Here is a 27829-nt window from a genome sequence, read left to right as displayed (position 1 = left end):
CCTGGAGCCTGCTTCGGATTCTGTGTCTCCCTGTCTCTCTGCCCCTCCCCTGTTCACGCTCTGTCTCTCTCTGTCTCTCAAAAATAAATAAATGTAAAAAAAATTAAAAAAAAAAAAAAGAGTGGTAATGAAGAAGAAACAGATGGAACCCAGGCCAGGGAAGATGTATCCCCTGTACAGCAATTGGTAAAGCTACTTATGAATCTAATGAAGAGAATTTGATAGACTGTATAATAATTTTTGTTAACTTTTATGTGTTAAGTAATCTCTACTCCCAACGTGAAGCTCAAACTCGTGACCCCAAGATCAAAAGTCGCACACTCTACCGACCGAGTGAGCCAGGTGCCCTGACTGTTTTAATAATTTTAAAGTTATTAATGATAGAGCAGTCAGTGATGAATCACATGCACTTTTGCTGGAATAATAAAATAAAGCCACACAGGAACTTCTCATGCTGTGTGGGACTGTGGAGGAGGGGCTGGGATTCAGGGACCTGAGTTCTCCTTTGGATTCTTCTGTTCACTGACTATGTGGCCTGGCTAAATTCTTCAGTTCAGCAGAGTTTTAATTTCCTTCTCTGTAAAATTATGGGACTACACTAAATCCTAAAGATTGTTGTAATTTCAGGAATCAGGTAGCATCAGATACATGAAACTCCCAAATTATCGAGAGGAAGTTTTCAACTTCCCTTTTTTTTTTTTTAAACCACATTTAAGGCTTTAAAAAATAAAGCACAGATTCATTAGAAATTGCCATTAGGTGCATATCTCATTGCCTCCTGGCCTGCTCTGATGATATTGTCCTTAAACTTTTCTAATGTAAAGGGCATATAAAATAGTATATTACGTTCTTTTAGTGGTGTTTTTATTATGTCAATGAAAAAATTGACATACAGGATAGGAGAGATTGACAGCTCCATTAAAAACAATATTATATAATATTTAGGATCACCTGTGTGCTGCAGGGTGGTTGAGATGCCTGATCTGATTATTTACCATTATTTCCTCTTGACTAGGTAATTTACAAACTTTCTCAAAAGAATACTGATAATAAACCAAGCTAAAACTGGTGTGTGTGTGTGTGTGTGTGTGTGTGTGAGAGAGAGAGAGAGAGAGAGAGAGAGAGAGAGAGAGAGAGGGAATAAATGGTAAACCTAAGTTCACTCCATCAGCTTTAACAGTTGTGCCCTAGGTTCTAAGCCTAATGCTTATGATAATAGCTAAGAATTTTGTTTTTAATTTTTCGAAGGACCACCTGAAGTGAAGTCTGATTTGCTTTCCTCTGGTTATTTATATGCAGATTAAACCTTGAAAAAGCACTGAAGAGATTTCGCTGTGGTTCCTCATTGGTTGTCTTAAAATTTTGTTTTGTAGCGTATTAGCATAGTGTTGCTTTGGGGTATCTGGGTGACACTTGGATCACACTTCACCAAATCTAAGTAGATATAATATCCTTGAACTATCTATTTGTCTATGTCTTGGAACATATTCCTAATTACAAAGACCTTCCTTATCTTTATTTAGGATGCATAATTGTATACGTGTAACTCGTTTCTCCTTAGATAATACCTTTACCTTTTCTTTATTTAGAGATACCATATTTGTTTTTTTGTTTCAGTTTTCTGTTAAAATGCCTTTTTTCTTCCCCCTCTTAAAAAGAACAAACAACCCTATTATAAGTCTATACTTAGAGTTTGGGGTTTTTTCTTATTTTTGGCATGTTTCTCCCCAAGGGACACCGCCTTTCTGTTTCAGACAGGTGCAGAAACAGACAGCTATGATACTGGAGCTTTCCAGCCTCCTCCCCGCCCCTCATCAGAATGCATTCATTGAGAAAGGCCTTCGTAGGTAGGGGGATCCTTTAGAAAAGGCATACTTTTAATGGTTAACTTGATTTGTTCACAAAGAATCCATCAGTAGACCCTTTGAGTGGTGCTTTATTAAAAGAGGATCGGTGATCTCTTTTAAAGGTTCTCTAATTTACACTGAAAGATGTCTGGTCATTTTGCAGTTTTTCATTTGTACACAAACTAGCATATTTTGAGCCTGTGTCATTGAAGACTGCGGTTTATTTGGAAAAGTCACTGTTCAGTCATGTAGCAAGCCAATATGTAAATAATTGCTTAGGTTAATTGCTTTTCTTTTAATTATAGAAATAAAACCATGCTTTGATTCAATTTTGTTTTATTAATCCCTTCGCACGGCTGAAAGCATTGCTGTGAAGTAAACTAGTTTACTCTAGCATGCATGTTGCCAAGTGAGAAATTGATTTGACCCTATTTTTTAGGAAATTGACTTTCCATGCACATTATCTACTTCATGAATGTATAATGATCTAAATGAAGGCAGAGATAGTTACTGAAATCTGTGTTTTTCATCTTGAATGCAAAAAGTACACTTACAAAGTGAGTCTGATAGTTTTCCTTGAGGTATTTTGTTCTATAGGTTCACTATAGGTTGAGGAAAGAAAGAATGAATGAATTAAATAATTATCTGTGTAGTATCTCAATGCTCTTGGGCATTAATTCACAATTGTTGATGATAACTAATAACACATTGCTTCGGGATTTGTTTTTTTCTCCATTTCCTTTTTTTTTTTTTTTTTTTTTTTTTTTTTTTTTTTTTTTTTTTTTTTTTTTAAATTTATTGACAAATTGGTTTCCATACAACACCCAGTGCTCATCCCAAAAGGTGCCCTCCTCAATACCCATCACCCACCCTCCCCTCCCTCCCACCCCCCATCAACCCTCAGTTTGTTCTCAGTTTTTAACAGTCTCTTATGCTTTGGCTCTCTCCCACTCTAACCTCTTTTTTTTTTTTTTTCCTTCCCCTCCCCCATGGGTTCCTGTTAAGTTTCTCAGGATCCACATAAGAGTGAAACCATATGGTATCTGTCTTTCTCTGTATGGCTTATTTCACTTAGCATTACACTCTCCAGTTCCATCCACGTTGCTACAAAGGGCCATATTTCATTTTTTCTCATTGCCACATAGTACTCCATTGTGTATATATACCACAATTTCTTTATCCATTCATCAGTTGATGGACATTTCGGCTCTTTCCATAATTTGGCTATTGTTGAGAGTGCTGCTATGAACATTGGGGTACAAGTGCCCCTATGCATCAGTACTCCTGTATCCCTTGGATAAATTCCTAGCAGTGCTATTGCTGGGTCATAGGGTAGGTCTATTTTTAATTTTCTGAGGAACCTCCACACTGCTTTCCAGAGCGTCTGCACCAATTTGCATTCCCACCAACAGTGCAAGAGGGTTCCCGTTTCTCCACATCCTCTCCAGCATCTATAGTCTCCTGATTTGTTCATTTTGGCCACTCTGACTGGCGTGAGGTGATACCTGAGTGTGGTTTTGATTTGTATTTCCCTGATAAGGAGCGACGCTGAACATCTTTTCATGTGCCTGTTGGCCATCTGGATGTCTTCTTTAGAGAAGTGTCTATTCATGTTTTCTGCCCATTTCTTCACTGGGTTATTTGTTTTTCGGGTGTGGAGTTTGGTGAGCTCTTTATAGATTTTAGATACTAGCCCTTTGTCCGATATGTCATTTGCAAATATCTTTTCCCATTCCGTTGGTTGCCTTTTAGTTTTGTTGGTTGTTTCCTTTGCTGTGCAGAAGCTTTTTATCTTCATAAGGTCCCAGTAATTCACTTTTGCTTTTAATTCCCTTGCCTTTGGGGATGTGTCGAGTAAGAGATTGCTACGGCTGAGGTCAGAGAGATCTTTTCCTGCTTTCTCCTCTAAGGTTTTGATGGTTTCCTGTCTCACATTTAGGTCCTTTATCCATTTTGAGTTTATTTTTGTAAATGGTGTGAGAAAGTGGTCTAGTTTCAACCTTCTGCATGTTGCTGTCCAGTTCTCCCAGCACCATTTGTTAAAGAGGCTGTCTTTTTTCCATTGGATGTTCTTTCCTGCTTTGTCAAAGATGAGTTGGCCATACGTTTGTGGGTCTAGTTCTGGGGTTTCTATTCTATTCCATTGGTCTGTGTGTCTGTTTTTGTGCCAATACCATGCTGTCTTGATGATGACAGCTTTGTAGTAGAGGCTAAAGTCTGGGATTGTGATGCCTCCTGCTTTGGTCTTCTTCTTCAAAATTCCTTTGGCTATTCGGGGCCTTTTGTGGTTCCATATGAATTTTAGGATTGCTTGTTCTAATTTCGAGAAGAATGCTGGTGCAATTTTGATTGGGATTGCATTGAATGTGTAGATAGCTTTGGGTAGTATTGACATTTTGACAATATTTATTTTTCCAATCCATGAGCAGGGAATGTCTTTCCATTTCTTTAAGTCTTCTTCAATTACCTTCATAAGCTTTCTATAGTTTTCAGCATACAGATCCTTTACATCTTTGGTTAGATTTATTCCTAGGTATTTTATGCTTCTTGGTGCAATTGTGAATGGGATCATTTTCTTTATTTGTCTTTCTGTTGCTTCATTGTTAGTGTATAAGAATGCAACTGATTTCTGGACATTGATTTTGTATCCTGCAACTTTGCTGAATTCATGTATCAGTTCTAGCAGACTTTTGGTGGAGTCTATCGGATTTTCCATGTATAATATCATGTCATCTGCAAAAAGCGAAAGCTTGACTTCATCTTTGCCAATTTTGATGCCTTTGATTTCCTTTTGTTGTCTGATTGCTGATGCTAGAACTTCCAGCACTATGTTAAACAACAGCGGTGAGAGTGGGCATCCTTTTTTTTTTTTTTAAGCAAAAAACAAAACATTTCCTCTTAAGCATGTCACGTGGGATGCCTTCTCTGACTAATACCCAGATCTGCTGAAAGTTCTCATAATCCCTCGTGTTAGATCATCTAATTAGTTGTTAACCATGCCCCCTTCCTTAGTCTGTGAGGTACGATGCCCAGGAACACTTTCAGCAAAAAAGATTCCTTCATTCTCCCCATCACAGCAATTTCAGTATTTTCAGGGGGAAAAAAAAAGTGTTTCCTTAGCACAATGCTTCAACATTTTTTTTCTCTTAAAGTCACAAATACTTAATTCTGGTACCTAGTCATTTGGTAGGTTGCTCATTTTGGTTTATTAAAAGTTATCATTTTATGTTCCATATATAGTATATCATTTTTGAAGAATTAAAATATACAAAAATATGCCTGTTAACTTTAATATTGTTCATCTTTGTGATCAATAAAGTACTTTACAGTCCTTCAGAATGTCTATGTGATAAAAGAGAATTTTAGGGTTGATAGAGATTTCTGGCAAATTTAAGACTGGTAACAGTTTGATATATTTAATTCTTATATTGAATTCATCTTTATTTAGTTTTGAGGTTTTGGTTTTTTGGTTTTGTTTTTTTATTTGAGAGAGAGAGCAGGGAAAAGGGGTAGAGTTAGAGAGAATCTTATTTTTTTAATGTTTATTTACTTTTGAGAGAGAGAGAGAGAGAGAGAGAGAAAGAACACAGAGAAGCAGAGAGGGGGAGAGGGAGAATCCCAAGCAGACTCTGTGCCTTCAACACAGAGCCCAACATGGAGCTCGGACCTGTGAACTGTGAGATCATGACCTGAGCTGAAATCAAGAGTTAGATGCTTAACTGACTGAGCCACCCAGACGCCCAGAGAGAGAAAGAATCTTAAGCAGGCTCCGTGCTTAGCATGGAGCCTGACGCGAGGCTCTATCCCAAGACCCCAGGATCAGGAACTGAGCTGAAGTCAAAAGTCTGACGCTCAACTGACTGAGCCACCCAGGCGCCCCCCAAGGCTTTGTTTTTAAATGGGGGTTGTAGGAGCGCCTGGGTGGCGCAGTCGGTTAAGCGTCCGACTTCAGCCAGGTCACGATCTCACGGTCCGTGAGTTCGAGCCCCGCGTCGGGCTCTGGGCTGATGGCTCAGAGCCTGGAGCCTGTTTCCGATTTTGTGTCTCCCTCTCTCTCTGCCCCTCGCCCGTTCATGCTCTGTCTCTCTCTGTCCCAAAAATAAATAAACGTTGGAAAAAAAAATTAAAAAAAAAAAAATAAATGGGGGTTGTAAATCCAGGATTGGGAAAGAAATAATTGACATGGCATAATTAAGCTCTCTACTTTCTCCGTGAATTTACTTTTGGAGCAGCTGTTTAAATTCTAAAGGCTTTTTGGAAACTTTTGAAATCTGGTGTTCATGAACCTTAGTTATTTCTGAAGTTTATTTATAGAAAATAAAAGAAGGTTCAGGATGAATTTACAAGTATTCAGATTAAGAGTTTATATTTTTGTTTTAAACACTTTTAATAAGTATACGTATATACGCATACACACATGAATTACATTAGAGGTTCAAAATAACATTACGTTTACATAACAAGTCTTGTTTGATTAGTACTTTGTAGTTTGCAAAGTGATGCCAAACCCATTCATATTTCAGCCTTACATAGCCTTGTAAAATAAATACTCTTACTAGCCTCTGTTTTTCAGATTAGAAAATTAGGGCTCACAATGGGTCAGAGATGTGTCTGATGTAGTAAAGCTGAGACTCAACCCTAGATCTTTGGACTTCTCCTTGCCCTCTTTCCGATGCTTCATGCTTTTTGAAATATTTCAGTACTTACCAATGTATTTGTGTTTTGTGTACTAATAATCATAATTCTTAATGTGCTTTATCCAGAATAATTGCTGAAAGACATCATGTACGTAGCAGACTTTGCATGCTGCTCAGCATATTGTGAGTGCCTAACTGCCTCTTAGACATCCCTAGTGGAAAAGTCAAAGGTACCTGAACTTAACACATCCAAAACAGAACTCATCGTTAGTGCCATGGGAGCCTGACAGGGTGTGCACTGGGGTACAGCAGTGCCCAGGATAGATGAGACCCTCACCCTCGTGGAACTCATGTGGCACTTTGTGGAGCCAGCTGGGGAGACAGATATGAAATAATCACAGCATAAGTAATGTAATTCAGTTGTGGTAACTGCCACATGGAAGGGTGGACCCTAGAGAGCCTTCGCAAAGGTGCCCGACCTACCTGGATAGGAGGCCGGAGAAGTCTCCCCGGAAGGGATCTCAGTTTACAGCTGAGATCTAAGAGGACAAGGAGCTGTCCAGGCAAGAGATGGGCAGAGGGGTGGGGAGACACTGCTCTGGGAGAGGCAGTAGCCTGTGTGGTAGCCTTGCCGTGGGAATTATCACAGTGTGCTCAAGGAGCTGAGAGAAGGAGAGGAAAGGCAGCAAAGACAAGGGTTGGGGGCAGTCGCAGATATGAGTCTGCTGAGCAGGGCCAGGGCCAGGTCATACTGGGTCTAGTAAGCTGTGTTGAACATTTTGGATTTTATCCTGAGCCATCAGAAGCCCTTGACGGTTTTAAGTGGGAGAGATTCCTCCATAGTCAAAACGGAAAGCATTTCTTGACATTCTTTTTTGCTTTGAGACTTTCAGTGAGACTCTGATGAATCAAAAGGTTGTCTCAGTGAGGCATTTGTATTTCAATCCAGTCATCTCAAACTGGGGAAGTATTTATATATATAAACATTCGTAAAGTATTCACACCAACTAACAGAACCTGGAAGAAAACAGGAGAGTCCCTAAAATCCTACTAAAGCCAGTAGACTTGAGGCACCTTTTTCTCTCAGTCTCCCCTGACTCATCACTCTGCCGGGATTTTTAAATGTTAGAATTCTAGAAGTTTGGGTGTGGGTCATCTTCTCACCCTACTCTCTTTCAAGGGGGTTGTGCCTCTGTTCCCATGACAGCAGCAGTTCTAAGTTTTCTCTTCAGCTCAGACCTCTCCTCTGAGCTGAAGACCGACTCAGGCAAATGCCTCCTTAACATCTCTACCTGGAGAGCCCTCTCAGTCTCTGGGAACTCACCACGTGTCAACGCGCTCCTGCTCTTCCTCTCTGTACCTGTTCCTCATTGACCACGACATCCTCCTTTGGTCAATTGAATTCTAGAGAGTGTCCAAATCCCTTTCTGTTTTGACTGTAGAGGAACTGGAGGGAACAGGGACAGGAGTGGGGAAAAGCAGGAGGCCTGTAGATCCCCAAAGCAGTAGAAACATCAGTGGTCTGGGAACCAAAAGGCACACCTTTTAAAACAGCTGGGGAGACTGAATTTGCAGATCAAGTGCAGTCAGTTAACGTGAGAAGTTTTGTAAAACGGTGCAGTGTTAATTTTTCTCCAAGTCACGTAGCAAGCAGTAGGCGAAGGCAGGGACCCAGGAATGAGGCTGGAGGAGGTGCATTCATCACCCCGAAGACCCGGCTCCATTTCATATGTTGGATGCCTGCTGTTGTCTCCCTACCTAGGTTAGCAAAACAGCTAGCATGGCCAGGAAAGGAATTGTTCAGGGAAAAAGGGGTTTCCATATAACAAAAAAAAGTCAACAAGTTAACGCTTCCAAAGGAGTGTTTTTCATGTATTTTACATCTTCCCAGTCTTCGTGAATTTTATCTTTTTAGTCCTTGAGGTCATCATTAGAAGCATCAGCTGTTGCATTATTCTGGAGATGCTTGGAGTTCTTGAGGTGGGAGAGAGATGTGTGCCCTTTTAGTGAATATTCTAGAATCGTTTTTTCCTTTTCCTTTTCCCTTACAGGCTGTGTTCATTCTTCCTTATCTCTACTGTTGATAAGCCTGAGTCTTACCACATGCTTCTTATCACCCCTTTTCCTTACCCTCTCCTCCCTTTTCACTTTATTGCTTCTTAAACTTGTACTTGGGACTTGGCTTTTGTAGCTCTCAGGGCCAGCATGTTCTTTTTCCCTCTTTCTGAGTTAGGGAACACACTGGATGCAACTTTTTGGATTTGAAAGTGTTTAATGTTCTCTACTTGAGAAAGTAATAGTGCATGTAAATCCCATTTCCAAAACTACATGAGGGAAAGTTCTTGCTAATAAATTCAGAAAGAATATAAAATTAGAAATCATTGTTTTATTCCCTTTATTGAAATAATAGGTCATCAGTTGATACTAAAATGGTGAAAAGTTGATTGAACACTTTAAAATGGAGGGGTCAGGCTGACTCCTCCAAATCTACTGATGAATAATAGTAACAAATATGACGTAACACAGGGGTTGGCAAATTTTTTTGTAAAGGGCTAGAGAGTAAATATCTTGGGCTTTGTGGACCAGATGGTCTATGTAGTTGTAGTAAGAAAGCAGTACAGGGGCGCCTGGGTGGCGCAGTCGGTTAAGCGTCCGACTTCAGCCAGGTCACGATCTCGCGGTCTGTGAGTTCGAGCCCCGCGTCGGGCTCTGGGCTGATGGCTCAGAGCCTGGAGCCTGTTTCTGATTCTGTGTCTCCCTCTCTCTCTGCCCCTCGCCCGTTCATGCTCTGTCTCTCTCTGTCCCAAAAATAAATAAACGTTGAAAAAAAAAAAATTAAAAAAAAAAAAAAAAAAAAAAAAAACAGTACATAAATGAATAGGTGTGACTGTGTTCCCATCAGGCTTTACTGTTCAAAACAGGCAGTGGGTCAGATTTGGTTTATAAGCTATAGTTTGCTGGCCTTCAATATAATAGGAAGTATGTAGCACCACCTATGAAGTACTCTTATCAAAAAAATCCAACCTGCATCAGATCAAAGTGCCAGGTCTAATCACACACTTTTCAGAAAATGGGACAAAAGAACAAATTAAATGACATGCAAACTCCAGGCTGTGGGACATTCTATAGGATGAATAATAGTCTGGTGTCTCAAGTAAATCAGTGCATGAAAAAGGGAGTTAAAGGGTTCTTGTGGGGAAAAAAAAAGAATCAAATGTAATATGTGGAGTTTGAATTCCTTGTTGGAGCAAACCAATTGTATAGTACATCTTTGAGACAGTCAAGGAGATTTAAATATTAGATGATTTTAAGGGATTACTCTCAATTCTGTTAAATGTGATATCGGCAGGGTAGTTACTTCTCAGCAATAAATACTGAAATGTTTGTAGGTGAAATGGCTTGATGTCTGGGATTTACTTTAAATCATTCTAGTAAACAAGTATATGTAGTGGGTGGGTGGGGAACAGACGAAACAATTGGCAAAATTTGGTAATTGTTGAAACTGGGTGATAGATACATGGGGGGTTATTAGTCTCTTTCTATTTTACATGTTTCAAAATGTTCAGAATAAGTTAAAGTTGAATGTACCCCAGAAAATATATGTGTCCGTGGCGGTGGTGGGTGCGTGGTACCTAGAAAAAGAAGGAAGAACCAAATTAAAAAATATATTTTAAATAATTAGAAGAATTTTTGTTTTTATTTCTGGTTATATTTGTTGGAGTAGTAGCGCTTCCTACATTTTTCTCGGTTGAAATTCCTCCTGTCACTTAGAAATGGAATTCTTATTTTCACATTCTGATTTCAAATAGCACTCCCTGATTGCATGTGCCACTGGTATTCATTATGCCATTTAGGTTTTGTTCAGAAATAGAAATTGAATTATTTCACTATACTGCTTTGCGATTGCATGGATAAAGATCTTGATTGGCTCTTTGGTACTGAGTTTGCCCACCAGTGTGACAACCTTTCATTTTAAAATTATGCACAGGAAAAAACAAATGGGGGGGTTGGAAACCATAAAACAACAAGAATTTATATTTTTAAAAAGTGACTGATGGAGGAAGCAAGTCACTCAATTAGTGTGAGAAGCAGAGCAGCGAATCAGAACAAATAGCTGCTTGCAGAGACGAATCAGTGGGATGTAAAAATGCATCACCGTAACCTACATTTTTTTCTACCAAGAGATTTGCAGCTGACTATCGAGTGACTCATTCCTATGCTGGGAGGGTGAGGTAATGCTCTTGTGAGGGCTGATGTCATCTCACTACCTGAACCGCATGCATACATCATTTCTTGTGGCTCTCAAGGAAAAGCACCATCTGCTTTCACATATGCAGCCTGAAAGACTCTACAAAGATCAGTGCAAAGGTTAGCGGCCATGGGTATGACTCATCAGCAGCCAATTAGTGAAGAGCAGCTCTTTCAAAGTGAGCTTTTAAAATCACCATCTAGAAATACGACATGATGTCCTGAATCATAGAATGCTTTTTGTTGTTGTTTTGGGTTTTGCACTTTTCTCACTGAGTTAACGCTGTTGAACGTCTAACTTTTAAAATAAGGCAGTTCTTCTCAATATGGTCAATCACCTCAAATCTTCTTGGTTGTTTAAACCATATATATATGTATATATGTGTATAATTTTTTTAGTATATGTGCTGCCAAAGCGAGCACTAAACCATATTTTTTTAAGATTTTTTTTATGTTTATTTATTTTTGAGAGAGTGAGAGTGCACACGATCAGGGGAGGGGCAGAGAGAGAGAGGGAGACACAGAATCCGAAGCAGGCTCCAGGCTCTGAGCTGTCAGCACAGAGCTGGATGCAGGGTTCGAACTCATAAGCAGTGAGATCATGACCTGAGCCGAAGTCAGACACAACCCACTGAGCCACCCGGCGCCCCTAAACCATATTTTTAATAGCAGGATGTTTGTTTTCTTTTACATTTGGAGGCATATATATAGATCATCTTTAAAACAGAAACGAATTTTAATCTGTATTAGTTGGGCAGTTTTTTGTTAGCAGTTTTTTAGTTTTTGATTTTTTGCACTGAGGAGCCATTGTGTTTCTTAAGGATCTGCTAGTGTTTTAGGAGAAAAGAGGTTGTTAATGGAAGAGGAAACAAGTCAAAATAAGTGTTATCTGTTTACTACAGACCTTCTAGCCCCTCTTCCTCTTTCTTGTAGTGATGCACACCTGCTTTCCCTGTTTGCCCTTAACTAGTGCTGCTGTTGACTTGACCAGATGACCGAACTACCCATTTTTTAACTTTATCATAATCTGAATTTACTATTCTAGTAAATAGGATAGAGAATACCTAACATAATACGAAAGGGAGACAACAGTAAATACTTGATTTTCTAACTGATAGGTAATTCAAAATGGGAGAATGGGAGATCATATTGCCTACATATTGTTTTTATAGGGTATGTATACTAATGACCTAAATCCGCTCTTAATGACAACTTCAAGTTGGACATTCTACAAAAGATAAAAAGGAAAGTTTTAATTTTTAAAAAGTAAAATAAGAAAGCAAAGAATAGGGGTGCCTGGGTGGCTTGGTCGGTTAAGCGTCTGACTCTTGATTTTGGGTCAGGTCGTGATCTCACGGTTTTGGGTTCGAGCCCCATGTCAGGGTCTGTGCTGGCAGTGAGTGAGGAGCCTGCTTGGGATTCTCTCTCCCTCTTTCTCTGTCCCTCCTCTAGTCACACGCACACCCGTGTCTTTGCTCTCTCTCAAAATAAACACACTTAAAAAAAAAAAAGGATAAAATAGTAATGTGAAAACTCTGAGGTCATATGAGGTGGTATACATACTGGTGCCATTCAAGAATTTATTTAAAATCAAATGTTTGTCAATAAAGAGTAAGAGTTGGAGATCTTTAAATACCCAGAATCAGGATGAACCTTTGCTAATGGTATCGCCTTCTGAGTTTAATTACAGAGCTCCTGCAAGATTTTATTACCTTTCTTTTCTTTTTGACCTCTTCTTTAGAAATAATTTCCAACTACAAAAAGTTGCACGAATAAAAATGATAACAATAAAAAGAAAGGGCCAACCTTCATATACCCAGATTTACTTACCCCAAATCTTGTTTGCTTTATCATTTCAGTTGTCTCTCTTTCTCTCTTTTTTCCTCCCCCTACCCCTCCTACACACTTTTCCCCCCCTAAAACATGTAGAGATAAATCAGCTATCCATCATGGCCTTTTGTTCTAAATGCTTCACTTGTATTCCTGATAGAGATATTCTCTTATATAATCACAGCATAGTTATCAACTTCGTAAAGTTATGTCGATACTTTAATCTGATGTCTGTATTTTTCAATTTTATCAGTTGACCTAGTACAGGCATACCTCATTTACTGTGTTTTACAGATACTGTTTTTACAAATCGCAGGTTTGCGGCAACCCCGCATTGAGCAAGTCTGTCGGCACCGTTTTTCCAACAGCATTTGCTCACTTCGTGTCTCTGTGTCACCACTGGTAATTCTTGCAATATTTCAAACGTTGTCATGTATTTGTTATGGTGTTCTGTGATCAGTGACTGTGACTAGCTGAAAGCTTATATGATGGTTAGCATTTTTTAGCAATAAAGTATTTTTTAATTAAGGTATTATGTTATTTTTTAGACATAATGCTATTGCATACCTAGTAAACTACAGTACAATGTGAACATAGCTTTTATTGGCACTGAAAGACCAAAAGTTCATTTGACTTGTTTTATTGAGGTGGTGTAGAATCAAACCCGCAATATCTCCGAAAGATACCTGTGATGTCTTTTATAGTGTCTTTAACCTCTAGTGTAGCCTCTGGTCTAGGGTCAGGGAGTTCATTTATTTGTCCCATTAGGCTCTCTTAATCTAGATTTTTCTACAGACTTTGTCTTTTCTGACATTGATATTTTTGAAGAATACAGTCTCTCTGCCCTTTTATTTAAAAAAATAGACATTTCTTCATTTTGTGCTTATCCAGTGCTTCCTGGTTATTTAGATTGTACATTCTTGGCTTAGAATACTGAGTAGGTGATGTGTCCTCTCCTAGGGAATCACATCTGTCACTTATTGATGATGTTAATTTTGATCATCTGGTCAAGGTATTATCTAAATTCTCCACTCTATAATTATTGGAGTTTTTTTGCTTTTGTTTCTATGTTTAGTTTCTTGTAACTAATAAGCAGTCCGTGGGGAGACACTTTAAGACCATGCAAATATCCTACTCCTCATCAAAATTTCCACCTTCTTAGACTTAACACCATTGCTGAATTTTGCTTGATGCAGTCTTTACTGTGATGGTTGCAAAATGCTAATTTTTCTAACTTCACCCCTCCCTTCATATTTGCCAGTAGACACTTAGCATTTTATTGCAGTAACAGCCCTCCCTTCTCCCCCATGTATTATTTATCTATTTGTTATCAGTATGGACTCACGAATTCTTTTTGTTTTCTTCTTCAGTACATTATAATTCAGTACTCAATTATTTTGGTCCTTAAATTGCTCAGTGACCAGATTTGGTCAGTGGTATACTTCTATCTGTTTTGAACACATCCTTACTCTCTAGAATAATAAGATTCTAAAGTCTCATCTTGTGCCTTCCCTGCCCCAGCCCTTGGAATCAGACATTTCTCTGAGGAGCCTTGATTCCTTTGGTGGGAAGTAGAATTGGATAACACAACCCAGGCACTAGGTTTGGGTGTATTGCTTTCACAGCCACTGTATACACATTGTAAACATAAACGTAGAAGCATTAGCATATGGGGTAAGTATTTCTTAGAGGTACAATAAACAGTTCTTGAGAATGTAGTGCTGTCTCAGCTCATAGAGCGGAAAGCAAGGTACAGTACTAAGGAATGGGCAGTTTTTTGTCAGCAATCTTACACTGCTAAAATTTTCTTGGTTTTCAAAGCAAAAACATAAGTGAAGCTAACTTGAAGGCCAGATAGGATTTCAGTGGGCATTTTTGGTACAGGAAGGTGTTCCAGGAAGAAGAAATGACATTGACAATGACATAACTGAAACAGTAACAGTAACAAATATGCTTAAGTGGTGATGCCCAATTTCTGCCCATGTAGGGAATAGTAGAAGACAAGGAGGAAGAAAAGGTTGTTTGAGGTCATGTTTAGAGAACTTTGAATATCAGATTTAGGATTTGGGGTCTTTATAAGATAATACAGAACTGTTGAAGATTTTTGAATAATGTCATAACAAGCTTAACTCTGACTCAGAGATTAATCTAGAAGATAGGTAGAGTTTAGATTGAGGAAATTGCCAGTTAAGAACTGTAAAGAGGCTGTTATAATAGTTCAGACAGGAGGTACAAGGATTTGAACTAGGAAATGAAAAAGAGAAGTAGAATAGTGGTTTTCTACCAGCCCTTTAGAATCCCAGGGTGTGGGGCCGAGCTAGAGGGAGGGAGGATGTGTGAGCACTTTTAGTGACAGTATGGGCATTTTCAAGTAAGTATCTCTTTAACGATAGGATTGAGGAACAAAGAAATACAAAGAGAAATTTTGTTAGAAAAAAGTTAAGGTCAACATTTTATTTGCAATTTTTTTGTTGTTGATTAAACCCATACTTCTTTTATATTCTCTTTTTCTAAAGTTTTGGGCCTGGATGATCAGGAAAACAGTGTTGTCCTTAGCTGAAGTTAAGTCAAATCTTATATATTTGAAATACCAAAAGGTCAGTGTCACAAAGCCATGCACTAATACCCATTCTCAAGAAACAAGGTGTTCATAGCTAAAACCTTTAGAGTTACCCTGAACTCTTTTCTTTTGCTTATACTATACAAGGAATCCCCCATGAGCTCCTCTGGGCTTGGCCGTCCAGATCTGACACCCTGCAGTACCTCTGGTGCTATCAACCTAATTGGAGCCATCATCATCTCTTGCCTTCGGCCTGCTCTCCATGCCTCGGTCCTTCCCGCTATAGCCTGTCCATTTTCCTTGTGCTTCCTCCAAAGTGGAGGGCGTGCTTCCACCTTATGGCCTTTGCAAAGGCTATTCCCCAGATGTCAGCATGGTTAACTGGCCCAAGTTGAGATTTTGCTCACATGTTACTTTCTCAGTAGGGTCTATCTACCCTGTGCTCCTGTTGACAGTCCCCCTCCCCTCCCACACACATTTCTAGTCTCCCTTTATCTTGTTCTATTTTTTCCTGTGTTATTTATCACCTCATATACTGTGATTATTCATTATGTCGTTTGTCTCCTGACACCAGAGTTTGAACTCCACAGGGCAGTGATTTTTTTTTTTTTTTTTTTTAATTTGTTTTGCTCAGCGGTCTCTCCCCAAGCAACATACTCATGCCCAGCTCATAGTAGGCTCTCAGTACACATTGTTAAAAGAAGGAAGGACAACTAAGAGCATAAAGTCAGTAAGCTTTGTTACCAGGGTTCCGGCTCATAGCAGATTTGAGAACATAAATAAAAGATGGGATACTGCTTGAATTGACCTGTGTTCCGTGGATCTGAGCCTATGATAGTAATTGCCCTGGATAAAACAGGTCTGGAAAATACTGCTTATACTATCTGTTTGCTAGAAAAACGTATTGTATATTAGCATATGGATTGCTGTAACCTCTCCTTGAATTCACTTGATCACAAAACTCTCTTTTGGTAGCTCATGTATCATTATGGGACACCCATCACAAACAAAGTTTGAGAAAACCGTGCTAGAGTATTACGCGTAGACCCCAGGAGAGATTGGCAGCTCTTTTTACGTTGCTCTCGGTTGATAAATTGTGCCTCTCCACATGCTGCTCAGAAGGAGGCTAGAGAACATCAGGCTCAAGACTCCAGCTCTTTGTCACTACTTGTAAAGTTATGATCCCTTTTAAAATTTACCTTCTGTTTTGGGGGCGCCTGGGTGGCTCAGTCGGTTAAGTGGCCGACATCGGCTCAGGTCATGATCTCGCAGTTCGTGCATTCGAGTCCCATATTGGGCGCCGTGCTGACAGCTCAGAGCCTGGAGCCTGCTTCGGATTCTGTGTCTCCCTCTCTTTGTCCCTCCCTCGCTTGCACTCTCTCTCTCAAAAATAAATAAACATTAAAATAAAAAATATTTTTTTTAAATTTTGCCTTCTGTTTTAGGTATTTGGGAATAAGATGATCATTCCTTCCCTGGATGGAGACCTCTTTCAGTGGGACCGGGACCGTGAGAGCATGGAAACTGTTCCTTTTACAGTTGAATCACTTCTTGAATCTTCTTATAAATTTGGAGACGATGTTGTTTTGGTTGGAGGAAAGTCTCTCACTACATACGGACTCAGTGCATATAGTGGAAAGGTGAGTGAAAATGTTGGATTATTTGGGGAGGAATCAGAATAAATAGGGTGAGAGGAAATAACTTAATAAGCTATACTATTACTGGCTGAGGTTTATTATTTTTCCCTGAGGATATTATTTGTTTGAATAAATGAATTACAAAGTAGAAAGGGCAAAATATTATTAAGAAAACTAAATGTATCCGAGACAACAGAATAAACAGCAGAGCCAGGAAAAGCAGGAGGAAGAGAACGAATCAATAAGGTCTAGTGTGTGTCAGTTGTGTTTTTCATACATTATATTGAAATCTTTGGGGCGCCTGGGTGGCGCAGTCGGTTAAGCGTCCGACTTCAGCCAGGTCACGATCTCGCGGTCCGGTCCGTGAGTTCGAGCCCCGCGTCAGGCTCTGGGCTGATGGCTCGGAGCCTGGAGCCTGTTTCCGATTCTGTGTCTCCCTCTCTCTCTGCCCCTCCCCGTTCATGCTCTGTCTCTCTCTGTCCCAAAAATAAATAAAAACGTTGAAAAAAAAAATTTTGAAATCTTCATGATGTTCCTAGAGGTCACACATTCTTGTTTCCATTTGGACAGATGAAGAACCCTCCAAATATTAATAATAATCCCAATAAGAATAATTGCTACTTATTTATCTAGTTTGATCCTGTAATCCAAGAGGAAAGTTGTGTTTATTTTACAGATGAGAAAACTTGAAACTTTAAAAGTTGAGAAATTTCCAAGGTTCAATTTGACTTAGGTCTGTGTGCAGAAAAAGTTATACCATTAAGACCCAGACTCTCTCTAATGTTAGGTTTCAGGATATAACCATCATCTGCTTCTAAGATTGGTCATACAATATAAATCTCTTATTAGGAGTAACTAATTAAATACATCCTTTTTAGAAAGGTAAAAGTCTTGGGATGCCTGGGAGGCTCAGTCAGTTAAGCGTCTGACTTCTGGCTCAGGTCATGATCTCACAGTTAGTGAGTTCGAGCCCCGCGTCGGGCTCTGTGCTGACTGCTCAGAGCCTGGAGCCTGTTTCGGATTCTGTGTCTCCCTCTCTCTCTGCCCCTTACGGGCTTATGCTCTGTCTCTCTTTCCTTCAAAAATAAATAAACATTAAAAAAAATTATTTTTTAAAGAAAGGTAAAAATCTTTTTTTTTAACTCTTAACCTTGATATGTGAATATTTTGTATATAGACTTAAGACTAGAACAAGGAAGAATAGAAAAATGACCTTTTGCCCCTTGACTTTCTCACACGTTAACGATTCCTTACTTAAGTGTTAGGCCCATAGCCCCCTCTTGCTCTTGCAGATGCTTTTCTGCCTTCTCCACTACCCACATCTGCTTTGTACTGAGGAGGCCTTGTGACCCTTTATGTCCTTCAGTATTCTCATCTCTAAGACAGTGGAATTGACCCCTATCGTCTGGTTCTCTATTTGATGTGCTGCTGCAAAATTCGGGTATTCTAGCACATATGCTTCTTTCTGTGAAGATTTTAGCTCAGATCATACTAAGAGTCCTTCTTTGTTTTTCTAATGAAGGTTTGAAGGAGGTACTTTTAAATAGTATAGCTACTAAAAGAGATTTACGTCTTTAAAAACCAAATTCTTCCATCATATGGGAACTCTGAGGCCAATTTTTTGAATACACCTGGACTTTTATTAATAAAATTCTTGCTAAGAGATCACAACCGTTTATGTCTTCTCGTGTATCATCCTTGAAAATCCCCCAAATAAAACTAAAATTATCTAAATCCTTAAAATAAGGATTTTCCCTTAATAATTCCAGAAATATTTATTGTTTCTTTTGTAGTTCTAAGTAACTCATTTTTGGAATTGGTAGTCTAACCGATGTTTCTTAATACTCGGGTATTACAGATCCCCACAATTTCTTTTATAAATTACATAGATTCTTTTAATATCTCCGATCTCCTGTAACTTATGTATTCTTTACAAAATTTCTGTCTGTCTTTTCAGGTGAGGTATATCTGCTCAGCTTTGGGTTGTCGCCAGTGGGATAATGATGAAATGGAACAAGAAGACATCCTGCTTCTGCAGCGCTCCCAGAAAACTGTTAGAGCTGTTGGACCTCGCAGTGGCAATGAGAAGTATGTATTCAGATGATGTGGCTGTTGATCATTAGTTCAGCAAAACCCAAACTTATCAGATTTTTTTCTTTATGGAAATTTCCTGAACTGTTTTCTTGCCCGAAAAACACACAGCTCTTTTAAGAGAAATGTAGGCCCTAAATTAAAAATGACCTCATGGGGGCCACCTGGGTGGCTTGGTCGGTTAAGCATCTGACTCCGGCTCAGGCATGATCTCACGGTTTGTGGGTTCGAGCCCCACATCGGGCTCTCTGCTCTCAGCGCAGAACCTGCTTCCAATCCTCTGTCCCCCTCTCTCTCTGGCCCTCCCCTGTGCGTAAAACACGTGCCCCCTCTCTCAAAAATAAACATTTATAAATAAATAAATAAATAAATAAATAAATAAATAAATGAAAATGGTCTCATGGTTTTTAACAAATCCTGAATCGAGACTCCCACCATATGCTTCTGGAGATGATAACCAGAGGAAGGCCCATACAATGAATGTAGCAACCTCACTGATCATACAGATCAGTGAAAAAGCTCTTAAGACAAAGTTAATGCACTTTATTTCAACTTGGGCCTCTTCGACCCTGTAGTTCTCTCTAGTCAGTAGTTTCATAGTGTGTTTGACAACCCAATTTTAAAATAACATTTTTGTCTATTTTCTTAAAGCATTGAAAAGTATAATTCATTTGGTCAAATGCCTTTTTGTTTCCCTTTTCAAATAATGAGTTCCTTATGTAATTTTTACATTTAAATATGGGATTAAAAACCAAGATGGTTGGATTACTTATGTTGGTCCTAAACCACATGCTTGGTTTTTTTTTTTAACCTACCTAATATTTAAATTTTAACTTGCCTCTGTAGTAAAAATAATTTGAGATCTCATCTTTATCTTTTGAAAGTGAACCAGACTTTCAGATATTATCTAATGTGATGCAATATAATTCAGCTTCCTTTCCTGTTTTCTTAAAATCAGCTAAGAATGTATTTCTGTGTTCACTGGACTGTGAGTAGGGCTTTGCATCTGCTGGCAATCTGACCTTCTTTTTCCTGATGGGATTTTGTTTGCTTTTTTTAAAAAATGTTTTTAATGTTTATTTTTGAGGGAGAGAGAGAGCAGGCAGGGGAGGGGTAGGGAGAGGGAGACAGAGGATCCAAAGCGGACTGTGCTGACAGCCACCCAGGCGCCCCTGGGATTTCGTTTCCTTAAGTGTTTGAGTGCTTGCTGGGTGTCCAGCCACCAACAGGAACAGATGTCCATCTCAACAGAATTTTGAGTTACCAAAATAAGAAGAGTCTGGGGTCTAAGATCCATGTTCCTTAAGTTTATTTTTTAATAGATGTCAGGATTATTAGGTCATTTTCTATCTCAGTGACAAGTCATTATACTGTCAAAAGTTAAGTGACCTGTGTATTAATTGTAGAAGAAACATTGTTGCTGCCACTTTATGGATGAGGACACTGAAATTCAGGAAAGGTTCAATGACTTGACAGATCTCGGGAGAGATTTGAGATTGGAGCTGAGGTGGTATGACCTTCAGTCTTGGTACACTGAATTACATTGCCTTTTGGGGCTATGTTTTCATATAAATACAAAACCGATGCATTTATCTTGCTGTGTACATTGATTTATTGGGACGAATTAATTTCTCTGCACTTGAATGAAATGTTTCCAGGCTTTAATTTAATCGACAAAGCACACTGCTGCTGGCCTCATTTTAAGGTAACTTTGATGTGTGTTGAGAAAATCGCTCTGATTTGGAAATGTGAACATTTGTTAATTTTTGAGAGAAAATCTGTCCCATAGCCATTGTCAGTTTACAACTCGGATCCCAGGTTTCTAACAGATCAGGACAAGGTGATGCCCTCTTGTGGCATAAATCAGCAAAGCACTCCCAGAAAATTGTGTTGAGTTATTCTTTGTCTCCTCACAAAATTTTAGTGTTTGCTTCTTGAATCTGGAACAGTTCTTTATGATTTGATCCCTTTCCTTAAGTGTAAATTTCTAAAACAAACCTTTGTAAATTTAAGGTGGAATTTCAGTGTTGGCCACTTTGAACTTCGGTATATTCCAGACATGGAAACTAGAGCCGGATTTATTGAAAGCACCTTAAAGCCCAGTGGGAACAAAGAAGGGTCTAAAATTATTTCAGATGTGGAAGAACAGGAAGCTGCCATGATGGACACAGTGATAAAGGTGTCGGTTGCAGACTGGAAGGTTATGGCGTTTAATAAGAAGGGAGGACATCTGGAATGGGAATACCAGGTACCTAAACCCACCGAGAATTTATAAATACGTTGTTTTCCTTTCCCAGTTTGACCAAACTTATTGGGTAGAGGGAAATATCTCTCATTTTAGATTCTCAGCCTGTTCTCTCTGCCCTAAGAAATATGCGGCTCTACACCCGTTAGGAAGGCTACTCTGAAAAAGGCTACAGAAAACAAGTGCTGGTGAGGGTGTTCGCAGTCTCGTGCACTGCTGCTGAGAGCGTAAATGGGCGCACCCGTATGGAAGACAGCACGGAGGGGCTTTGAAAAATTAAAAAGAAAACTACCGTATGATCCAACAATCCTATTTCTGAATATATTCAAAGGAAGTGAAATCAATATCTCGAAGAGATATCCGCACTGCCATGTTCAGCGCACCATTATTCACAATAACCAAGATAGAGACGCAGTCTAAGCGTCCATAGTAAGGCATGGGTAAGGAAAATGGGGTGCGTGTATATACGCAGCGAGCTATTATTCAGCCTTAAGGGGGGGAGATCCTGTCACTTGTGAAATCGTGGATCAACCTGGAGGACATTATGCTAAGTGAGATAAGCCAGGCCCAGAAAGGTAAACAGTGCATGATCTCTTGCATGTGGAATTTTAAAAGTTGAACACACAGAGCAGAGAGTAGAATGGTAGTTGCCAGGGGCTGGGGAGCAGGAGAAATCGAGAGATGTTGGTCAAAGAGTACAAAGTTTCGGTTATGCAGGATGAATAAGTTCTGTGGATGTAATGTACAGTGTGGTGACTATAGTTAATGGTACTATATACTTGAAATTTGCTGAGGGTAGATTAAAAAAATTTTTTTTCTTTGTTGAGGTATAATTGATGAATAAAAACTATGTACATTTGAGCTACACAGTGTGATGATTTGATACATGTATATGTTGTGAAATGAGGGTAGATTTCAAATGTTGACGCGAAAATAATGATGTGAGGCGATGGATAGGTTAATTAGCTTGATTGTGCTAATCGTCTCACAGTGTATATACTGTATCAAAATATGGCATTGTATACTGTTAATATATACATTTTTTATTTGTCGATTATACCTCATAAGCTGGAAAAATTTTTACAATTGTGATTTTTAAATGTCATTTTAGGAGTCGAATTATGTAAATACTGCTTGAAATTCTATAAAATTTCTTGTCCATTTTTGTTTAGTTTTGTACTCCCATTGCATCTGCCTGGTTGGTTAAGGACGGAAAAGTCATTCCCATCAGTCTTTTTGATGATACAAGTTATGCATCTAATGATGAAGTTTTAGAAGATGAAGAAGACATTGTAGAAGCTGCTCGAGGAGCCACAGAAAACAGCGTTTACTTGGGTGAGTAGATGTCTCTTATCTAGTGACAGGACATACTGACATTTAGGTTTTATTCCTACATCATTCCTTTCTACTTCAGCGGTGCCTATAGTAGTTACAATTCCTAAATACAGTCTCTGGCTTAGGTTGCCCTTGAGATTTATACTTTGATTTACATTCCTGTTTTTTTCCATTTATCCACTTCTTTTTTTTTTTTAATTTTTTAATGTTTATTTATTTTGGGGGGAGAGAGAGAGCGAGTGAGCATGAGTGGGGAAGGGGCAGAGAGAGAGGGAGACAGATGATCCAAGCAGGCTCCGCACTATCAGCACAGAGCCCAATGTGGGACTCAAATTCACGAACCGTGAGATCATGACCTGAATCGAAGTCGGACGTTGAACTGACCGAGCCACAGGTGCCCCACTCATTTATCCAATTCCGAAACTTTCAATTACCATGGCATATTCTTTTCCTCTGAGACCTATATCAGAAAGGCTTAGAGGGGCACCTGGGCAGCTCAGTCAGTTAAGCGTCTGACTTAGGCTCAGGTCATGATCTCGCAGTCCAGTCTGTGAGTTTGAGCCCCATGTTGAGTTCTGTGCTGACAGCTCAGAGCCCGGAGCCTACTTCAGATTCTGTGTCTCCCTGTCTCTCTTCCCCTCCCCTGCTTGCACTCTGTCTCTCTCTCTCAAAAATAAATAAACATTAAAAAAAAAAAAAAAAGGCTTAGAAATGTTGCTGGGGCTCCTGGGTGGTCAGTTGGTTAAGTGTCTGACTTTGACTCAGGTCATGATCTCATGGTTCGTGGGTTCAAGCCCCGGCTCGGGCTCTCTGCTGTCAGCACAGACCCTGCTTTGGATCCTCTGTCCCTCTCTTTCTCTGCCTCTCCCCCATTCGAGTGCACGTGTGCGTGCATATGTGCTCGCTCTCTCAAAAATAAACATTAAAAAAAAAAGAGAAAAAAACTTTAAAAAAAGAAATGTTGCCATCATATAGTATGTTGTGAATTACTCATATATCCTCAGAGTCTAAAACTTTCTACGTTTGTATTTGCATCTGGATTAATTGCTTTGAACTTCCCTACTAGAAGAGTTTTCCAGTAATTGCTGAAAATTATTATTCAGTGAGAAACATTGTAACTTATATATAACTTTCCGCCCCTATTTTTGTTTGGGTCACATTTGAGTGCTTCGGGCTTGATTCTTCTTTGAAAAGCATTTTGTAGCACATAAAGAAATACCTGGAATTAATCTAATTTTATTAAATCAAAATGACCCTTTTTGAAAAAAATCCTTGGTGCTTGATTCTAAACATAATTGATACTGTTTTCATTGACTCAGGAATGTACAGAGGTCAGCTGTATCTGCAGTCATCAGTCAGAATTTCAGAAAAGTTTCCTACAAGTCCCAAGGCCTTGGAATCTGTCAATAATGAATATGCAATTGTTCCTTTGCCAACAATCAAATGGAAGCCCTTAATTCGTAAGTGAATTAGGAACTTTTGTAATATTAGTGAGGTGTTCAGAGGCCTAATCATGACTGTCTTTGTCCTCGTATTGAATAGCACAGAGATTACAACTCATAGGTACTCTTTATTTTCTGACAAACTAGGAAGGCATTTGAGATGTCAGTGAATTTTAATTATCTTTTCCATGATTTCATTGAAATAACAGCTGCTTCTAGAGAAATCAGTTGTTACCAAGATATTTCTCCAGACCACAGAGAAATATTCTTAACCATTCACTGACTGTGACTGAGTATCATTTAGCTTTTAACATATTTACGCTAAGAATATTTATGAAAAATTGCTTCTCGGCCTTTTGGCTAAGATCAAGTGAAGAATACTTATGAGACATTATCTGGTTATTACAGCATATTCTATGAGACCCTTAAATGAGTTGAATGCAGATATTAGACCACCTACTTCTCAGTTATCTTTCTGTAGCTTGTGTAGTTTTTTATCACATACATCATGTCCTATTTTAATTACTTGTTTAAATGACTCAGCTTCTCTACAAGGCTGTGCTTTTCGAGGGGAAAGACCTTTGAGCCATTTGTGTGACTTAACATATTTGAACATTTTGTGACTTAACATATTTGTGGCTGAATATCTGTGTTTGGAATGAATGAGCTTCACCAATTTCCCTGAAGCCTTAACATGTAAGATTTTACCATTTTCTTTTAGATTCCCCGTCCAGAACTCCTGTCTTGGTAGGGTCTGATGAATTCGACAAATGTCTTAGCAACGATAAGTTTTCTCATGAAGAGTACAGCAACGGTGCGCTTTCGATCTTGCAATACCCATATGGTGAGTGTGAGGAAGCTTGCATTAAAAATGCTGAGGTGTTTCTTTGCATTTATTTATTCCTTTGAAATGAATGGTTGCAATTCAAATGAAAGGTAGTCATTGGAAGGTAGAAAATAAAATATCTTGGGAGGCATAGTGTGAATGGTGGCCAAGGGTACGGGTTCCGTAGTTAGATTGTTAGGGTTCAAATCCCAGTTTTGCCCCTGACACCAGGTTGGGCACACCCAGCTTATCTGCATCTTTGTTCCTTCGTCTGTAAAGCGAGGATAGTAATCCTAGTATTTATCTACTGGGCTGTTATGAGGCCTAAATGAGATAGATAATACACATACAGTCTTAGCTAGCATGGTGTCCTGCAAATAGTATTCAATAAGCATTCATTCTGGTGATTAGCTCTCATTTAGTTAAAAGCCTATTTAATATAAACTACATAATATCAGCCTGGATAATGAAGAAAACAGATGTTTCCCATAATACTGTGTGAAATGCTATAAAATGAGGTGATGTTAATTTTGTCCTTCGACAGGGGAAATTAGCGCAAAAGTAAGAGGAAGTAAAATTTGACATGAAATACATTCCTGGGTATTTAAAGTTAGGATGGATTTAGATATGAAAGTATTCCCAACAGTTACATGTTAAGAAAAACTCTCAAATCTGCATTAGGCCAAAGCATAGATTCCTCATCAGTCACCCTAGATGCTGGAACTGGGAAGTTATTGTAGAATTTAAATTGACAAAAACAGAAGGCTCTGACCTAGAAACATCAGTCTTTATCTGATGCTGATCAGAACACAAGGTAAGAGAGAATTGTGTAGTCTGTCCACGTGGTACAAAATAGAAGCCAAAAAGACAGGTTGCTTCCCAGGACAACCTCATTCTGACAGCGTGAAATGAACCAATGAGCGCGTTGGAGATGTTTTCTTTTCAGTTTGCGAAGAATGACTGATGGTATTTCATTGATGTCTAAATGGAAGTAAAGTTTAAAATCCTTGGAGGAAGACTGAGTACTGTCTAACTCTCCCGAATTTAAAGAATTGAATTATTTAATGAGGTAATGAATGGGGTGGCCCTTAAGCTTTCTTTCTAGTCTTATTATTCAGTACAAAGAAGATCTGTGATGCTTATGGAATAAAGGAAAATAGGTTTGTATAAGAAAAAAGAAAAAGTAGGGTAATGAGGCTATTGAAATGTGTTAAAGAAGAGATGAAACTTTAATAAAAGGAATTGGTAATAGAAGTGACAGGAAAATAGAGAATTTTTTAACAATTAAAGGTGGCTCTATATTGGTTTATCTTTAAAAAAAAAAACTTTTTAACATTTGTTTTTGAAGATAATGGTTATTACCTACCATACTACAAGAGGGAGAGGAGCAAACGGAGCACACAGATCACAGTCCGATTTCTCGATAACCCAAATTACAACAAGAACATTCGCAAAAAGGATCCCGTTCTCCTCTTACACTGGTGGAAAGAAATAGTCGGAACTATTCTATTTTGTATCATAGCAACAACTTTTATCGTGCGTAGGCTTTTCCATCCTCATCCTCACAGAGTAAGACCTTTTTTAGAATTCTAATGTATCTCAAAGTGTGGGGTAAATAATGTGTGGGGGTGGGGAAGAGGGTACTACATTTACTTAGGTTTACCATGAAATCATTATTGCCCATCCCTTCCTGTCCACTGCCCTACGACCCCTTCGCTCCTCAACCCATTGCAATCTGTCTTGCACCCCTACCATTTCACTTCCCACTGACCAAGGAAATGCTGTATTTTGTGTTCTCACAATACGCTTATTTTTGTCCATATTGTTTATTTTTTTAATGTTACTTATAGTTTAAGATAGTCAGCTAACCTCAGTTCAGCTTTGACAGTGATTTTTCTCCCCACCTTATCAGCAAAGGAAGGAATCAGAAACTCAGTGTCAAACTGAAAGTAAATACGATTCTGTAAGTGGAGACGCCAAGGACAGTAGCTGGAATGACATAAAAAATTCTGGATATATATCGCGGTAAGTCTTACCATAAAGTATATGTGTGTGTGGTGCAGTTTCTGGTGGCAACTGTTGGAATCAAAGAAGAAATGACCTCTAAACTAAGATCCTGTTTAACTTTTTTTTAGTGTATTTATTTTGAGAGAGAGAGAGAGAGAAAATGAGAACAAGCGAGGGAGGGGCAGAGAGAGAGGGGAACAGACGATCTGAAGCAGGCTCTGCATTGACAGCACAGAGCCTGATGTGGGGCTCAGACTCACAAACGGTGAGATCATGACCTGAGCCGAAGTCGGACACTCAACCCACTGAGCCACCCAGGTGCCCCTAACTTTTTTTTTTTTAATGCACAAATGTCCAGGTAAGTAAAACATAGATTCAGCCCTCAAGTAACTTAAACTTATTCAAAGTGGTATGTACTCTAAGAAAGATAAAAATAGAGTGTTATAGAAGTTCAGAATTTCAGCCGCCAAATTAAGTTCTTACCGGAACTTAACTTAGCTATTGAGGATCTACCACGTACTGGGCTCGTCATTAATAGAACCAAATTGTTATTGTGTTATTAGAGTATGGTATAAATCTCTATATGTTACTTAATCCTCAATTATTTATTTCATCCTTATTCTGTCTAGAATAAGAAATAGAAAAATGGGGGGAATACACCAATAGGTCATTTTTAAAAATAGAAGAGGGAGGTGAGTCACCTGAAAAGTAGGCAATTCAAATAATTTGAAAGTAAAGTAAAAGAAAGAATCTGTTAGCATCTATCAGGTATATAGTTTTTTATGCTTTGTGGTATAGGGAATGGTACTCTGGTTCATTTTTCACATTACATGGTTTATTTCTATGTTTTCCCTTTGTTTTGATATCATACTTAACACTTGGTAATATGGAAACAAGGAAGAGATACAGAAGCTCACTCTTCAATACCTAGGGTAATGATTTGATGACAGAAAGATTGAAAATTACAGCTAAAATATGTGATATTTTATCTGTGGACCTAATTGATCTACGGTGCATTCATACTGTATTATGACAAATGGAGAATTGACTGTAATCAATTTGTTTTAGCTACAAGTTGCCCAAAGGAGAATTTACTAGGTGACTAAGAAATGGCAAAGGCTTTA

The 27829-nt window shown here is 38.8% G+C and overlaps 1 protein-coding gene across 1 annotated transcript in view; it reads left to right on the top strand.

Annotated features, from left to right (window-relative positions):
- Positions 1-27829, top strand: part of EIF2AK3 (eukaryotic translation initiation factor 2 alpha kinase 3) — a 71576-nt gene that overhangs the window by 16814 nt on the left and 26933 nt on the right. Inside the window, exons 3-10 of the mRNA XM_030311076.1 lie at positions 16568-16762; positions 18717-18847; positions 20864-21098; positions 22268-22430; positions 23750-23890; positions 24594-24716; positions 26047-26267; positions 26611-26723. Coding sequence (XP_030166936.1) covers positions 16568-16762; positions 18717-18847; positions 20864-21098; positions 22268-22430; positions 23750-23890; positions 24594-24716; positions 26047-26267; positions 26611-26723 — 1322 coding nt within the window. The remainder of the gene's footprint in view (positions 1-16567; positions 16763-18716; positions 18848-20863; positions 21099-22267; positions 22431-23749; positions 23891-24593; positions 24717-26046; positions 26268-26610; positions 26724-27829) is intronic.

Source organism: Lynx canadensis, chromosome A3 (assembly GCF_007474595.2).
Source record: "Lynx canadensis isolate LIC74 chromosome A3, mLynCan4.pri.v2, whole genome shotgun sequence".
NCBI lineage: Eukaryota > Metazoa > Chordata > Mammalia > Carnivora > Felidae > Lynx > Lynx canadensis.
Note: the sequence above shows the minus strand (reverse complement) of the source record. Positions and strands in the feature narration are given on the sequence as shown.